This window comes from Pinus tabuliformis, chromosome 8 (assembly GCF_031772625.1).
Source record: "Pinus tabuliformis cultivar Carrire ecotype Pingquan chromosome 8, CPIR1, whole genome shotgun sequence".
NCBI classification, from domain to species: Eukaryota; Viridiplantae; Streptophyta; class Pinopsida; order Pinales; family Pinaceae; genus Pinus; species Pinus tabuliformis.
The window spans coordinates 847,938,263-847,956,202 of record NC_142294.1 but is presented as its reverse complement, the minus strand read 5'-3'; the positions used below and the strand labels follow the sequence as shown (position 1 = coordinate 847,956,202).

Sequence of the window (17,940 nt, the reverse complement as noted above, 5' to 3'; positions counted from 1 at the left end):
AATCAAATACTCAATCTAAAAAAACTAGTTCCTTTGTGCCAAATCAAAAAATGAAATAATTACATAATCAAATACACAAATCTAAAAAAACCTAATTCCTTTCTACTAATTAAAAAAATAAAACAATTAAAATATAAAAATCATTATAAAAGTTTTAATTCATTAATTCATTTAAAAAATCATTTTTTATTGAGCTATCAAAACCATTATAAAATTTTTAACCATATTAATTTAGTAAAACATTATATATATATGAAACTAATTTCTCTATTAATTAATTAATTAAATTTCGTTTATTAAGTCAAAGGAACAACGTAATGAAATCATTATAAAAGTTTTAATTAAATTAATTAAAAAATTATATTTTTTCATGAAAAATAAAATATATATTTTTATAAATTATAAAACAAAATAAAGTAAATTTATAATTAAAAATTAAATTTAAATAAAAAAATAATTTTAAATATAAAATAACAAATAAATAATTAATTATTAAAAAATATAATAATTTTTAATTAATAAATAATTATATTTATTAATTAATATAATTTTTTAAAATAATTTTATTTTAAAAAATACAAGTTAAAAATAAATAACCATTTTTTTATTAATAAATAATTATATTTATTAAATAACATAAAAATTATAAATAATTTTATTTATGAAAAGCATATGAATATTGATTGGACTTTCATTGTCTTTACCCAAACTATTAAATATTTTGGAAATATGTGTATTTTTTTCTCCATATTAGACAAACACATTTGTAACACATACAAACCCTGGGCACATTTTCTACAAATTGAAGTTTCTTGTCAGTTAGCAAACTTTGTCCTGGTTTTCCAACCTACTCCTGTCCTCAACCTTTCTGTGGCAATGGTATCACATCTCTGGAAGGCTAGGCCAGATACATTGTGTGTGGTAGAGGATCCCACAAGACCAATCAACTTATCTAGAATTTATGATCTCAAAACATGCAGGTACATGTCAAAGGATAACTTTATGATGGTATGGCAATGGAAACTGTATGTACTCTCTGAACACGAACAATTAACACATTTATGCATAGTATTTTGTCATGGTCCACCTTTTCAATGAAACAAAGAAAGGAATCAATCCCTACCCAGAAGGACAAGACACAAGACAAGGAATAACCATCAGCTCATATATTTGGAATAATATAGGTGCACAGACCCAATCATATGGAAGAAAGTGCCAAGAGGGGAACGAAAGCGTGACCCCTTTTTTATGAGATTTTGTCAGCCAGAAGTAGCAGTCAATGAACTTCGGTGAGCCTGATACGCATGTCAACCGTAAGAGAGAATATGCCGGTCACCGTCTAACACATTTCACATTTTTCCTTGTATTTTCAACCCATGGAATCTGTTAAACTCATCTTAGACAGAGGACTTCTCGGTCCAGTTACTCAATTTAGCTTCGGAAAATAATTATAAAATTCAAAGGCACTGGCTACTCTCCTTTAATCGAGGAGGAGGAAGAAGCAGCAGCAATGGGTTCTTGCTCAACAGGATCATCCACTGGCAGTAATTTTCGAGAGCTCGATGTTGAATTTCTGCAAGTAAGTTTCTTCTTTTCTGATAAAAATGTTACACCAATGCAGAGTATAATGTACACTCCATTCTACAATATATAGTCAGTGTGTATACTTAGTGTTTAGTTTTATTATTTTTGTTGGCACACTTGCAATAGGATCTTTGGGTGAAGAATCTCCAATTGGGTACTATCTCTTCCACTTAAGTGATGTTTACCTGGTCTCAACTGCAAACACAAGCACGTCCAATCTTAGAGGAGCAAAATGTCTCGTGGAGACTTGAACCTTGGCCAGGGTATTAACAGGACCCTGGTTTCGCCTACCAGGGCTTATAAGCGATTGAAGCTTTGACAGAATTTCAGAGTAATTTAATAATATGCATGAAATGAATTTATCCTATATTTTATTAAAACCCTTCTCGGTAGCTATCGATGTTGCTGAGGTTTAACTTGACTTAGAGTAATCCAGAGAAAAAAAGCTACAACTCTGATCTAGTGTTAACATTTTTTTTATCTCGAAGGCTCATTAGGCGCTCAGATTATCATTGCAAGGTCTGCAATGGCCGTTTAAGATTTTTTATTTTTTTATTTGTTTTTTGTTTTTTAATCATCGTTGTTTAGTCACTCCGACTGACATGGGACAGTCTCTAAATTACTCCATAGCGTTAACTTATTTTGCACGATTTTCTGGAATGGAGGAACGTGGGGCAGAGGAAGGGTTGTCTGGAATGGGGGAACGTGGGGTAGAGGAAGGGTTGTCTGGAATGGCTAGAGCCCAAAATTCTCAGAGATGACAATATATGTGTGTATTTTCGTAGTAAATATCCTCAAGGAAACCCTCTAGGTGCTTCTGACATTTTGTGGATGGTACCTAGGGTAAATTGAAAATTCTGCCAGAGCACTCTTAACCTAGAGGGATTTTACCAAAATTGAAGCCATGACCTTTCGACAATCTTTTGCTTGAAACTGGTTGGTTTAAACTAATTTAGATAACCCATTGGAATTATTTATAATTTTTGTTTTAAAGGAAAATTTCATAGGATTCCCTTGGGATATCTGGATGGAGGATAGTGTCAATCGCCAACCACAAGAGCAATTGATAACCCTAAGGAACTCTATCGAATTTGGACTTGTGACCACGCCATTGATGAAACCCATTTATTTGTTGGTCCAAATGATTGAGCCAACCCTTGGGGATATATTTTTTTATAAAGGAGAGCTTAGTGAGAAAGATCCTCAACAGTTCCCCACATTTCGTGAATGGTATCAAGTATGGTATCTGTTATAAATTAATCTATGCAAATTACGGCCCCTGATATAGTAGGAACATCAAGTGAGGCATGCAATAATGGCAGCCAGCCGGGGGGATTACCTTGATACCTCCTACATGAAGCCCAAAGCACTCAACCACTTGAGTTCGCCTAGTGGACCATACCATTGAAGATATCTATATATCTATATATATGTTTTCTGTAAATTACTTTTTTCAAAGGAGAACTTAGTGAGAAAGCCCTTCAACACTTCCCCACATTTCGTGAATGGTATCAAGTATGGTACCTATTGTAAACTAATCTATGCAAATTACAACCCCTGCTATAGTAGGAACATCAAGTGAGGCATGCAATGGGGGCAGCCAGCCCGGAGGATTACCTTGATACCTCCTACATGATGCCCAAAGCACTCGAGATACCTCCTACATGAAGCCCAAAGCACTCAACCACTTGAGCTCGACTAGTGGAAGATACCATTGTAGATATCTATATATCTTTTTTTGCTAAGGCAAGAGCGGATCCTTCTATTCAATTAAAAAAGGAGAAATAGTGTACAAAAGCGACCGCGACGGTAAGGCCCACCAATATGACAGGTCTACCCCAATCCATGGTCTCAAGACGACAAAGTGAACCCAGGGACACGGGCCCACCAAATCAAACAAGCAGTCCAAAACTGACCGTTGGATCCTAAGCTAAAGATCCAGCGGATGAAAAACAAATTGGGTGGCCAACAAGCACACCTTTTAACAAACAAATCGGACCCGATGAACCCAATAGACCATAATCTATAATCCTATCGGGTCCATTTTTGACATAACCTTCGTTCACTTTAACCACCTGAAATCCACCATTTGCACGTGATTCCAGAGAGGTTGTGCGAACAACTCGAATTTCGGACCCACCAACATGCCCGCTTAATCTTGGCTGTGGATTGTCCTCGCTTGATCCAACGGTTAAGGATCATATCGCTCGGACTAAAAGCATTGATAGTTACCGCGCGATGAGGGCGGTAATTCCTCCCCACCCTTAGCCACGTGTTGCATGGTGAGTGGAATCGCTCCTGATTGTGAAAAATCGCTTCCGGCTTGATGAGCTTGCAATAAACCAAAAACCACCCTGAGGGCAGTAAAGCTATCACAGGAATAAAAGCGGGGGTTTTGCGTTTACCGAGAAAATCTGGACTCCGGCGCATGGGCCAAAGGAAGATGAAGATCCCTCCTTCCAGCCGTCCCCCTGAGACTTCTAGTTTGCTGTTACCTGAGTTAAGGAGGCCAACATAGACCTGCATCCTAAAAAGGATCTCACTTATGTCATAACACTTCATAATGAATCCAGATCAACTAGACCCCGTCTCTGTGGCTCTGTTTCAGAAAATTCTGTCTCTTGATTTTTCCTGATACTGCTGTCGGTCGTTGAGGGCCCTGGATGAGCATCCCTCCTTCAACCTATCATCCGTTATCTCCTCCCACCAGCAGCACAAGTCGATATGCTTGTTTCGTACCCCCTCATTGGCAAGCCAATCCGCAACTTTGTTGGCTTCCCTACGAACATGCAACAACCTAAGAGTTCTCAACATTCTTAGGTGCGCTTGGATTCCTTGGTAGACTTGCAGAAGCCGCCAGTGTTATGAGATTTTCTCAAGAGCAGCGTCAGCATTTATCCTCTTCACTGAGTTAATGACTAATTCCGAGTTGGCCTCAATGATGACATTGTGAATGTTGTACTTGAGCAGTATTTCCAGAATCCAGGCATAATGCCATCACCATGAGCTCAGCCATATTGTTGGTTGCTTTTCCTAGATAACTGTGGAAGATGACTTGTATGTTTCCTTCCTGAGCCCTCAAGACCCTTCCATAACCAGCTTCTCCCGGATTCCCTTTTGAAGCCTTGTCTATGTTAAATTTTAAAAAGCCATGAGAAGGGGGTGCCAAGAAGACTTTTCGGCTAAGGTATTCTTGTTAATCTGCATAGAACTCTAACTTCTCCAATATTCTGGCCTCTCTTTGTCCGATGGGTTTGCCTGTAGCTGCACCTCCTAGGATATGAATAGTTTCTTTGAGTTGTTTAAGGATTAGCTTAAGGATGCTGCTCACCGGACTCGCTTTCTCCTTGAAAATCCTATTGTTGCGCTCCTTCCAGACATTCCAGATTATGAATCCTGGGGTCAGCATCCAAGTGGAGTTAGTGATCTCATTATTCGAAATTTTTTTCCACCAATTCTTCAACGTAGTGGTGATGTCATTAACATTTCTGTCTGTCTGCTCGAAGACTTCTCCAACCCAATTCCAAAGTATTGTGGTGAAAGTGCATCTATTCAGGAGATGATTTGTAGTTTCTTCCTATTGTCTACATAAGTGACATCTTGAGGGGCCAACAAAGCCTCTTTTTCTTAGGTTATCCCATGTCAGAATCTTGCCCTGTTGAACCAGCCACTTGAACAGTTTGACTTTCATCCAATGAGGATTTTCCCAGATTTCTTTCCACGTCTTATCGGTTTTTTGGAAGGTTAAACCTTGCATCTATCCTTTTGGCTTCCTTAAGGTTGAATAGACCTGCCTTGTTCTTTCCCCATCTTAGTTGATCGTTCAAGTTTGAGTTTAAGATTTGTCTCTTGTCTAAAAGACCTTGAAGGGCTATAGCTTGAGTATGCAGCATGTCCATTCCACTGTAATCTGGAAGTTTCCATGTTCTCCATTTCCCATTGTTCCTTGATTGGTCCCAGTAGTCACTTACCCACCTTAATCCTTTGTTGATGGTATCGGTGTGAATGTCTGCTAATTCTTCACTTTGGAGATTGTCCTCCTGCTGCCAATTATCCTCCCAGAACCAAGCCAGGTTTCCATTTCTGATCTCCCAGAAACTGTGATTTTGGACTAGGGCCCTGTTCTCCCATGCCCTATTCCAAATTGCAGAACCTTTTACTTGTCCTGTCATTCTGATTAGATTCTTCTCCTGCCATTCGCTAGCATATTTTTGCTTCCAAAGTTTTGCCCAGGGGGCTTGTATTTCTTTTAGCCATCTCCACTAGATTTTGGCACCAAGAACTCTGTTAAGAATTCCTGGGTCATGAAGACCCAAGCCACCATGGGACTTAGGTTTGCATACTCTGTCCCATGCCACAAGGGCCCATTTCTTCTTTTCTTCACCCTTCCCCCAGAGAAAGTCTCTCTGAATGTTTCTTATATTAGTAATTACACCGGTTGGTGCTGGAATGGCAGATAACATATAGATAGGGATACTTTGGAGGATAGCCTTAGTGAGAATCAATCTCCCTGCTAGATTTAGTGCTCTATTTGTCCATTTGCTAATCTTATCTTTTAGCTTATTAAGAACAGGCTCCCAGATATCCTTGTGAAGCGGTTTGTCAGTGAGAGGAACTCCTAGGTACTTCACAGGCAGTGACTCCCTTTGAAAGCCCAAAATTCTGGAAAGATTTCTTTGTATTGAAATATTCGTATTGAAAAAGAAAATCTTTGATTTAGTAAGACTTACCTCTGTGCCTGCTGCCTTAGCAAAGTCACTTAGAATCTGTTTGAATGCTTTGGCTTCCTTGACAGTGGGTATGCCTTGAAGCATAGTATCATCCGCAAATTGCTAATGTGTCACCGTGTCCCCACCTTGAGTGAGTCTCAGACCCTGAATTCTCCCTTCCTCCTTAGCAGCTCTGATAGCTCTCCCTAACCCTTCCATCATTAGAATGAAAAGGAAAGGAGAAAGAGGATCTCCTTGCCTGAGACCTCTAGAAGGCTTGAAGGTTCTGGAAGGAGAGCCATTGAGAAGAATTGAACAGCTGGCGGTGGTAACTAGCGCCATAACCCATCTAATCCAATTGTAACCAAAGCCATAAGCTTTTAATATTGCTCTTATGTACGACCAACTAAGTTTGTCATAGGCCTTTGCTATGTCTAGCTGCATTATCATTCTTGCCTGTTTGTTGGTAATGAGTGAATGAACCATTTCATGTGCTTGAATTATATTATCTAGAATTTGTCTTCCTTCCACATAGCCCGTTTGCTCCTCTAACACTAGGGTTGGGAGGAGAGGTTTGAGACGGTTGGCAATGACTTTGGATATAATTTTGTATATCACATTGCATAATGCTATAGGTCTAAATCTGTCTAGAGAGGTGGCCTTTTCCTGTTTGGGGATTAAGGCTATGAAAGATTCATTGAGCGCCTTTAAGACTGTCTTAAATCTTCGAGAGTCTTCCACTACCTCTAGGATATCTTGTTTCACTATCCTCCAACAAGCTTTGAAAAATTCCACATTAAAGCCATCCGGGCCTGGTGCTTTCCCATTTTGCATCTCTTTCACGGCTTCCTCTATTTCTTCCTCTGTTACTGGTCTGTTGAGATTGAAATTATCTTCTCTGGTAACCAATTTAGGGATGTACTGAGTAAATCTTTTCGTAAACTGGTATTTGTCTTCCGAGGTTTCCTCAACAATTTTCTGAAAATGCTGGAGTAGAACCTTCTCCATCTCTTCATGAGTGTTTCTCTCTATTCCATGATGGTCTGTAAGTTTCACAATTCTATTGTTGTTTCTGTGAGCTATGGTGGATCTGTGAAAGAATTTGGTGTTTCTCTCCCCTTCTTTAATCCATTGTACTTTGGATTTCTGTCTCCAGAATATTTCCTCTTGAAGACATCTGTTGTCCCACTCTTGCTGGAGTGACTCTGCCATCTCTTTCCTTTCATCTGTATAGCCTTCAGTGATAAGAATCTGGTTTATTTCCTTTAGTTTCTTTTCCACATCTCCTTTAGCTTTGAAGATGTTACCAAATTCCTTTTTATTCCACTCTTTGAGTCTGCCTTTAATGTGTTTGAGCCTGCAGTGTAGAAGGAACATCTTTGTACCTTGAAGGTGAAGCTCTTCCTTCCACCATTTTTCAATGTTTGTGAGGAAATCTGAATGTGTGAGCCAAGCGTTCTCAAACCTGAAGGGGGTGTTCCTTGGTTTGCCAAAAAGGGAAGCTTCCAATTGGATAGGCCAGTGATCTGAACCCCCAAAAGGTAGTATGAGTGCAATAATGTTGCTTCCCCTGAGAAGAAGTTCCTATGAAACAATAAATCTGTCCAATTTTGAGGCTACTTGGGTAGGTCCCCCTCTTTTGTTATTCCAAGTGAAGATTCCATTGCTTGTTTCCATATCCACCAATTTCATATTGGTGATGAAGTTCTGGAAGGCAACTGAGTCTCTACCAAGTGTTCTAGTTCCTCCTTTCTTCTCCATGAGTGATTTTGTTATGTTAAAATCACCTCTAAGAATCGAGGGTAGAGCTGGGTATCTCTTCTTCATATCCTCCAGTGTTGTGAGGGGTCGAAGTTTGTCCTCCATTGGTTAGGAACCATAGACATTGGTGATCATGTAACATTGTCTGTCACCCACCGGTTGTAAAATCGGTGAAAGGTGATGTTTGGATGCCTCCGCATCAATCACACCAAATTTTTGTGGATCCCATAGAGTGAGAATGCCACCAGCCGATTTATTTACCTTAACTTCAAGGTATTCATATCTATTTAACCATTTGCTATGTTTTTTGCGGATCCTCTCCATTGAGCATTTTGTTTCCTGTATGAATACTATGTCAGGTTTTTCCTCTTTGATCCTTTTACCTAGATTCCTCTGTTTTCTTCTGCTCCCTAGTCCTCTAATGTTCCAGGTTGTGATTTTCATTGAGGTGGGGTTTTAAAGGAGTAACTGGAAAGGTATTTCATCCTTCCTGAGTCAATCATGAGTTTGCCACACTCCAGTAGTAGTTCTTTCTATCTTTTTCTTCCCCTCCTCTTGCATGGATTCTTTGTTAGTTTTCCTGTTATTAATCCTATTGAGGAAGTCCCTTTGTTTTCCTGGTTGGCATGTCCTCTTTTGACTCCTGCAGTTGTTTGATGTGACTTGTTAAGGAATATCTGTTGGACCTTGTCCACATCCTCCTGAGGGATGAAGTTTATTCCCAGGTTTCCTCCCCGTTCTAGAAACTTTTCCAGCTCTAGGTTCTCCCTTTCCAGGATCTCCTGTAAGTCTAGATCCTCTGTCCCACATTCACTTTGAGTCATTTCCTGGTCTTTTTCTATTTCCATGGTACTCAAAGGGTCTGTTGTGTGTTCATTCTGTTCCTGAGTGAACTCCATGCTGGTCTCTTTTCCTTTCCCCCTTGCTGTCTGATTCTCTGTACTCTCTTGATCCCCTCCATCTGCCTCTTTTTCTCTTAAGATCTCAAAACTGTTGTAACTTTTTGTTTTATCATTCACAATAGGGTTCTTTTGTGTCTTCCTTCCCCCTCCTTTTCCTTTTCCTCCTACTTTGGTGAAACCTGTCTAGTCTTTCCCTTTGTTGGTATTTAGGTTTTCCTCCCTTCTATTAAGAGGACAGTCTTTGGATAGGTGCGCATGCTCATGACATTTGTGACATCTGAATGGGATATGTTCATAGTCCACTGTTTGAACCCATTCCTCGTCATAGACTTCTAGAATGACCTCATCTGGAAGGGCTCCTGATAGGTCCATCTCCACACATATACAGGCATAGGATGTATATTTTCCCTGTAGAGTTGCCTCTGAAGTTTTTAAGAAATGACCTAATTTATTGCCTATAGCTTTTAAAGACTCTGGCATCCAGTGATCTAAAGGTAAGGAGTATAGTCTAATCCATACCGGTACCGAAGTGAAGGTTTCTCATTTTGGCACGAAGTTCATCGTCCATGGCCGCATATAGAGACCAACAGCTGCAAAGAAGTATGGCCCTCCTTCAAAAATCCTGTCTCTGTCTTCCATGTTCGTAAACACCACAGTAAAAAAACCTTTGGATCCAAGATGTATATTTAACTCCCCCTTTGGTTTCCAGTTGTATTTTATCCAGGTGTACAATGCTTTCTCTGATGGCCAGATTCCCATAAATTTGCATATGATGGCATAGTTTGCCATGTGATCCCTGTGCGCTTGCAGAGCTGGATCATTCAGAATAACCCGAGGTTTAGTTATGGTCTTTGGTTTACAGGGCCCCATCTTGGCTATGTTCTCTGATCCCTGACCTTTGTCTTCCTCTTTCTCCTCCTGATAGTCTTCTTCGTGGGCCCCTTGATCTGCATGGGTTTTTCTGCCTTCCGCCTTCTGAGTTTCGGTGTTTTTTGTCTTGACCTCCAAGGGTTGTGGAGGTTTGTTCTTTTTCCCTCCTCTTCCTCTGTTTGCTACCATATTACTGTAGGAGGGAGTGGAGCTCCCTCCTCCCTGTGTCTCCATGGGTGCCTGTTGCCCTCTGTCACTCGCTTAGTTAAACCCTAGAACCAGAGCTCTCCCGGTCATATTCAGGGAGAGTCCTCCAAGAGCCACTTCATCATTTGGCGTAAATTTATTAACCGTAGATATCTATATATATTTTTTCTGGAAATTATATATATCTATCTATATATAAGTAAGTGAAATAGAACTAGCTTACTGCATCAATATCAACTTTTACTATTTCTCAAGTTGTTTTGTTTTATTGTATCAACCTTTTTAGAATTCAATCTCCCAATTCTTATTCTAAGCATGATGGTGTTTTCCATTTCCAGTACCATATGATTTCTTTGGTATTTATTTCCATATACTCCCATTCTTTAGTGATTGGTGATTTCCTCTAAGATGAGATCTATTAGGTCTATTATTGTTGCTGTTTCATGTGTTCTAATCATTGCAACCTTGAATGTTGTGAGAATCCTTTTCTCAGAAGCATCAACCTTAATAAGGTCAAATATGCCATGACCAGATGTTGTTATTGATGTTTTTCTTATCTCTTGGACTAAATAGGATGTCTTATTTTCATCTTTGAAACCGGATTCGTTGTTTGAGGGCCACGTGTCTGAATCTGGCGAATCGGATTCGATTCGCCCTAATTCGTGTCTGGATTTCGTGACACGTCGTGTCTGAATGGGACACGATCGAATCTGGATCGTGTCCCGTTCGGACACAACGTGTCACGAAATCTGGACACGAATCCGGCAAATCGGGACCCGCGCGGCCATAAAAGGGCGAAAATGCTTCTGTTTTGTATCATTTTGTGTCATTCCTTTTGCAAGAGGTGAGCTGTGGGTTTGCTGTTAGGAGTTTGGAGCAAGGAGCCAAGGGTTTGGAGCATTTTCAAGGAGATTCAAGCAACAGGTAAGTGCATTTCCTCTCTATTTTTTTGCATTTGTATTATAGCAATTTGTATATGCATTTCTTTTACAAATTTGTGCATGTTTTGTTTATTTTTTTTACAATATTCATGGCTCAATCAAGGGCAGCAGGTAGGGGGCAAAGGAAGGGGAAGAATGTCCCCATTGGAGATGCCCCTCCTCCCCCAATATCATCAGAGTCTGCTGCAAGTAATGTTGAGGGAAGACTTCCTCCTAAAGGTAACATTGAGAAATATCCCTTGTGGAAATATGTCACAAGAGAGGATGGGCCAAGCAGCAAGGGGAAGGGAGGAGGCAATGTGAATTGGAGATGCAACTTTTGCCACAATACTTTCACAAGCACATATTTTCGTGTGAAAGGCCATTTGTTGGCTTTACCAAGTTGTGGAGTTGGAGCTTGTACACAAGTTCCTTTACAAAAGAGGAAAGAAATGGAAAAAGAGTTCACTGTTGGTATGGCAAATGTGGCTGCAAAATAAAAAAAAAACCAAGAATGATGACCCCCTTCCATTTTTGAGGAAAGGCACCAACAAATTTCCATTTGAGAGTTCTATTGGGGGACAAGCAGCAAAAAGAAAGACAATTTCACTTGGTCCAATGGACAAGATTTTTCAAAAAGAGAAACGGGAAGAGCTTGATCTCACCATTGCCTTTTTTTCTATCAAAACTTCATATCCTTTAATGTTGCATGCTCACCTCTATTTATTGAGATGTGCCGAGCTCTAACTCATGGGTCTCCATCATGGTATGTGCCTCCTGGTTCAGAGAAACTTAGAACCACATTGTTGACGAAGACAAAAAAAGAGGTGCAAAAAATGCTTGAGCCTATTAAAGCATCATGGCCAACATCTAGGGTTAGCATTCTTTCTGATGGATGGATAGATCCAACACGGCACCCACTCATCAACTTCATGGTGTCTTCTTTGAATGGTCCAGTTTTCTTGAAAGCAATGGATACACTTGGAGAATACAAGGATGCACAATATATGGGTGAGTAGTTTATTAAAGTTATTGAAGATGTAGGTGTTGATTCTTGTGTGCAAATCATTACAAATAATGCACCTGTTTGCAACGCTGCTGGCATGATTGTGGAAGCTAAATATCCACAAGCGTTTTGGACACCTTGCATTGTCCATTCATTGAACTTAGCATTGAAATCCATTGCTTTTGATGTGCTTTGGATTGGTAACATTATTGAGGATGCACGACATATCCGTAACTTTGTACAAAATCATACAAATGCCCTCACTATTTACAAGGAGTACAACAATCTATCATTGTTGAAGATTGTGGATACACGGTTTGCCTCTTCATTCATCATGTTGAAGAGGTTGAGGGAGGTCAAGACTGCTCTTGGGGCCATGGTTATTTCAGAGTTTTGGTCTTTTTGGAGAAAGACAGATCAACTAGCATCTAAAAGAGTGAAGGACACAGTGCTAGATGATGCTTGGTGCGAGAGGGTAGATCTGATTATTCAGATCATGGACCCTATCATTTCTTTGCTTTGATTTGCAGATATAGACAAACCCATCCTGGGAGAGGTTTATGAGGGATGGGATTCCATGATTGAGTCTGTGAGGAGCATTATTCTACAGAGTGAGTGCCTCGAGTATGAGACATCACTAGAGGCCTTCTATGGTACTATATAGGATATTCTTGTCAGCAGATGGGAGAAGAATTGCACACCTTTACATTGTTTGGCTCACTCATTGAACCCAAAATATTACAACCATGAGTGGATGAATGGTGGACCTTCCCACAGATTCCCTCCTCACATGGATGGTGAAATCTCATAGGGGAGGAAAGATGCATTTAGGCGGGTTTTTCAGGATAGAGCATTGCTTGATGAGGCGGAGGATGCCTTTGTACATTGGCAGTGGTCGATTTGCTGGACATGATGTGATTAGAGATAGGGGGCTAAGAAGCCCTATTCTTGGTGGGAAAATCATGGGGCAACAAACCCTCCTCTACAACAGTTAGCCATGAGGCTCCTCTCTCAGGTGATTTCATCCTCTTGTTGCGAGAGGAATTGGAGCACATATGGGAATTTGTATAGTGTTAAGAAGAGCAAGCTTGAGCAGTCCAGGGTAGAGACAATGGTGTATGTGCACACCAACCTTCGTCTTATTTACAGGCAGAGGGAAGAATGGTTAAAGGGAAAGACAAAGATGTGGGATGTCTTTCCTGATGATATGGGTCTGGACAATAGTGTTGAGTTGGCATTGGCCAACATGGATCTCAATGATCCAGTGCTAGAGCCTGTTAGTTTTGAAGATGGTGATATTATAGAGGGGTCATCCTCCACTCCAACAGATGCAGAGACGACTATGGATACAGGGGAGGAGGAGGATGCAGAGGAGAGCAGTGGTGACCATGATGATGAGGACAACGATGCTGATTCTAATGATGACTATGAGTATTGATGACTCATGAATCATGGGCTACCTACTGCCTTAAGCTTTGTATACCTGTAGTTATTTTGTATTTTCTATTCCTATTTGCCATTGGCATTGCACTACCTATGTAACACATTTTGATTTTGATGACTTAATGAGAAAACTATAGCGGTCAATTTCTTTATCTTACTATCTTGTCTTTCTCTTATTGGATCATTGATGAATCGAATATGTATTATGATTTATCATTTATGAATTTAGAATTTATGATTCATTGATTTATCATTTATGTGACATCAACATGTATTTGAATTTTGTATGTACTATGCATGCTATAATGTTACTAACTTACTTTGTAAATAGTAAAACTTACATCTAGATGAAGATTTATGTTTGAAATCAATGAATTTGTATCATTAATGAGAATTTGTGTAAGAAATATCTAATTTTTAATATATATATATATATATATTTTAATAAAATAATATATAATGTATCCTAACGTGTCCTGCTTGGGGGGGTCAAGGTGTCCGAATGCGGCACTCAAATCCCTGTATCTGACGAATCCTGAATCCCCGTGTCAGATTACTTAGATTTTGATCCATGAGTCTTGGCGTGATCTTCTTTATTCTCATACTATTTATATGATCATTTTTACTTACAATGTTTCTAGTGGAAGAATGTTGCAATCTCTTTACAGTAGCAAGAAATTCTAGTTCCTTTACAAGATTCAAAACTTGAGGTGAGATAACATCCTTTTTAGTATGATTTTGTAGCTTGTCAGATCTCAATATTTTTTGAGTCCAAAATTTTCTTTAGAAACAATTCCTTCATTAGCATCACTTCGACCTTTTGTACATAGGAGGAAAATACGCCCATTTTATCCACTTGGCATTGCTATTATAATGTCGATTTCATAATTCTTTGTAGTCTTTCCAAGCCTTTGGTGACACTGCATAGAATCTATTGTAGCAAACATATCTGAAGAAAAACAACACTTGAACCCAAATAAGTCAAACCTAGATGTGCCAGTATGTGCCAAATCATTATTGATATTGAGAAGAAATCATTATTTTTCTCCCCTTTTAACATAATGGTAAAGTGTTTAGAATGGGGGCGGCTAGGAGTTCCCCCCAAAATCCCGAAAAGTTCCAAACTTTTGTACGAGTACAAAGTTCCCTAGTCTTCAATGGAGTTCCCACTCATTTCGAGAAGTTTTGGAGTACCAAAGTCCTTGAAATGTTTGATTGCTTTGAATGTTGGTTTTAAAGGTAGGAATATGTCCTTGTGCAGCAAAATTTTTAACAAGGTTGTGTATGGGCAGGTTGTGGTTGGTAAAAGCCCATTAGCCAACTTCCGCATGTCCTAAAGAGAGGGTGGGCCCTATTTGGATGGGTATTGACTTAATTAGTTAGGTCTGACTTGTATAGGCATTGGCTCATTTCTTGAGTTACTAACAAGGATGTTGCATGAGTTGGGTCTATATTATGAACGAATTCTTGGCCAAAGTTTAATATAAAATTGATATTGAATGACAATTGGTCTTGCCTAAGTTTGTTTTCTAGAGGAGATATTTTTCTAGTATGTTTTTAGGCCGTAAATTGAAAATTGAAATTCATATTAATGTCCAATAGAGATCAACCATGGGGTACAAGAAGTGCCTAAACCAAGAATGGAAAATGAGTATAAAAATGATGGGAAACAAAACAACCTAACCTGGCCATATAAGAAGTGTTATCTGAAAGGGGAAACCTTAGAAAATGGAGGGGAGCCAATGAAGAAACACAATATAGATAGAAGTGCAACGGCAACCACTGAAGGAGGGAGTTACCACTACTCATCATCTGAATCAATAATGTAGATGCCTATAGCTAGTTCCTGCTAGATAATGTCCTCAAGGGAGTAGTTTGAGCTGATTGGGCCCTAGGGAGTAATCATGGATGGCATCCACTTGCTCTTCCCCTGGGACAAAGTTAGAGGGTATGCCACTCCTCATACTCCTAGCATCCAGGGCCAATGAACTCCTTGTAGAAGAGAAGAAAATGGTAATGCAATATTAAGCAGATGAATGGCCCTCTTAAGTTGCTCTGATCATCCTAGAATCTCATGTCCTGATACGAGTTGGATCTTGGTTGGTGCAGGCTAGAGAACAAATGCAAACGGTCCTTGTGGTGTCCAATTAAGGGTCAGTGAGATGCTTCTTCCCCCAATTCCTACAACTGGAGGAATGAATTAATTTGTTTATTTGTGGCAGGCCCACCTTGAAGTAAACGCTGCCTAAGAGAACACATCTCCCTAATGTACAAGGCGAGACACCATTTCTTATAATATATGAAGAATGTTGATGTAGAATTTTAGAGCTGTTTTATACCACAACTCAAGGTTGCATGATTGGTCTGCTCATCACAACAATTGGTGTGGAAAGAGAAACCCCGCAACCTAAGTTATGGAGGTTCTGATTTCCTGTTGCAAACACACAATTCAATGTCACAAGGGCACAGGACCTGCAAAACAAGCTTGCAGAAACTAGAGTTCCGCAACAGTAAGAAGGTTGCAAGGATACATTGTATAACATAAACAAGTGCAATGCCTCGAAGGGAAAAAAGTTAAATGGTTATGGTGGTAAACTTTCCAACCTCTGACTGTTGGGATTCCAATCAGTAATAGAAGCTAAGTGTAAATCCTGGTTTATTGTATCCCTCATGCAAAGTTCCAACTTCATGTAATCTGTTCCTGGTCATTTTAAGCATTTCACTTATTCTAGTTTTGTAGACTAGGATAAAGAAAATTACAATGTATAAAGAAACTCACTTCTGAAACACGACATAAACTTCATTAAGCCACAGTCTAAAAACACTTGTGATAATAATGGAGCTATGAGTTTTTAATTACATGCATATGAATATTTTAGATCCATTTATTGTTAGAGCTTAGAATTTTAGAAGTCGGTATGAAGCAATTCAATCTCCTTGGGAAAGGGTCCCAACTAGAGTTTTTAAGCCTTTTGAGAAAAGTTCCTAGTACAACTGGTTTATAGTTTAAACTAAAAGCCCAATATCAGGTAGAAGGAGAGCAGCCAGACAAAGTCAGAATAACCAAAGAAAAGGGATCAATGACATAATTCAGACATAGAAGAAAGCAAAAGAGACAATCACAGAAGCCCAAATAAGAAGTTACCTTGATGGACGAAGATTTCTGCATTTTTTAATTGACATGGTACCAACGTTTTGGGGTAATCCTGTATTAAACTTTAGAGCCTGATGTTTTGAGTGAGCTGCATCACCCATCATCAGAGTGCTGGGAAAAAAAGGCATACTAGCCATCATGTTTTATCACAATAATTTTTAATACTAGCATAATATTAGCCTACCTTTTTACTTATATAAGATCACATTGGTATTAATTAAAAAATAAAAGAAAACAAATACAATTGCCTGCTTTGTTTTTCAGCTTTCTGATGATGGGTGATTCAACACACTTGAAATGTTACACTCTAAACTTTAACACAGGATTACCTTGAATCATTGATACCATGTCAAGAGGTTAGCATACTTTGAAGATGGTTCGGTGGAGATCCAACTCGTAATCAAATACAAAACAAAAATACTCAGCGATTTTATGGCTTTCATATCTCAACAATATTTTGTAATTCCATCAAGTAATAAGCCCATGCCATATCCTTCTATCTCAATTGAATAAACATGTTTTAATTATGTTCCTTCAACATCAACACCAACAAAATTTCGTTTTATCCAACCAGATCCATTTAACTTTGAGGATAAGTTGTGAATCATGTAGAAAATCCATGAAATTCTGATCTGCTAATATGAGCAATCTGAAATATAATTTCTTCTCATATAAACACTTTCTTCTCATATAAACACAATTTTTCTACTAAGCTTTGCCGCGGAATAGGTACAGAAATAAACACAATTCACACAATTCAAGACAGAATTTCTAGGGAACCCAACTGGGAAAACCCTCTGCTTGTTGAGAATATTATTGACAGAAACTGAAGAATGATGTCTTACAATACAACTCTGTTTTCAATAGAGAATACACCCTTCTCCCTGCCTTGCCTAGGCTTGAAAAACACGCTTGCTGTAGCCTGATCTGCTCCCTAAATCCTTGTGCAATAGGTGCTCTTATTAAGTAAAGGTTTCCTCCTATTTCTATGCGCACTACCCAAGGGAACTCTTCCTCACAATAATTCTGTGCAAAAAATTCTCTTGTGCACTCTTCCTCACAAGCTCACACACAACCTTGTGCATAATCCTATTGCGTTGTCTCACCAGCCCATGCTCACAAAACAATGAGTAAGAATGTGCCTTCGATCCTCCTTTTAAAGCAATTCAAATCGCCAAATTTGGTGAGTTTCTAATTAAGGAGTTTGCTTTTGTGATTGTTTGAGTTAGCATGAGTTAACTACTCATGCAACTCACCCTATCTCTTGAGACTCAAGCACAAGTTATTAACTTGCACTAGAAGACTGATAACTTGGCCTTCCACTTTGACACATCAGTTAATTGCTTCATGAACACTCCCTAAATTTTAGGAACTCGTGCATGCT

General features: G+C 39.1%; 1 protein-coding gene across 3 annotated transcripts in view; it reads left to right on the top strand.

The window, feature by feature from the left end:
- Positions 1 to 916: 916 nt before the first annotated feature.
- Positions 917 to 17,940, top strand: part of LOC149238228 (uncharacterized) — a 62,739-nt gene continuing 45,715 nt past the window's right edge. Inside the window, exon 1 of one of the 3 annotated variants that reach the window (XM_089372959.1) lies at positions 917 to 1,579. In XM_089372959.1, the coding sequence (XP_089229085.1) occupies positions 1,511 to 1,579 (69 nt within the window). In that variant the 5' untranslated portion in view covers positions 917 to 1,510. The remainder of the gene's footprint in view (positions 1,580 to 17,940) is intronic. The other 2 variants (XM_089372957.1, XM_089372958.1) reach the window with 2 other exon arrangements.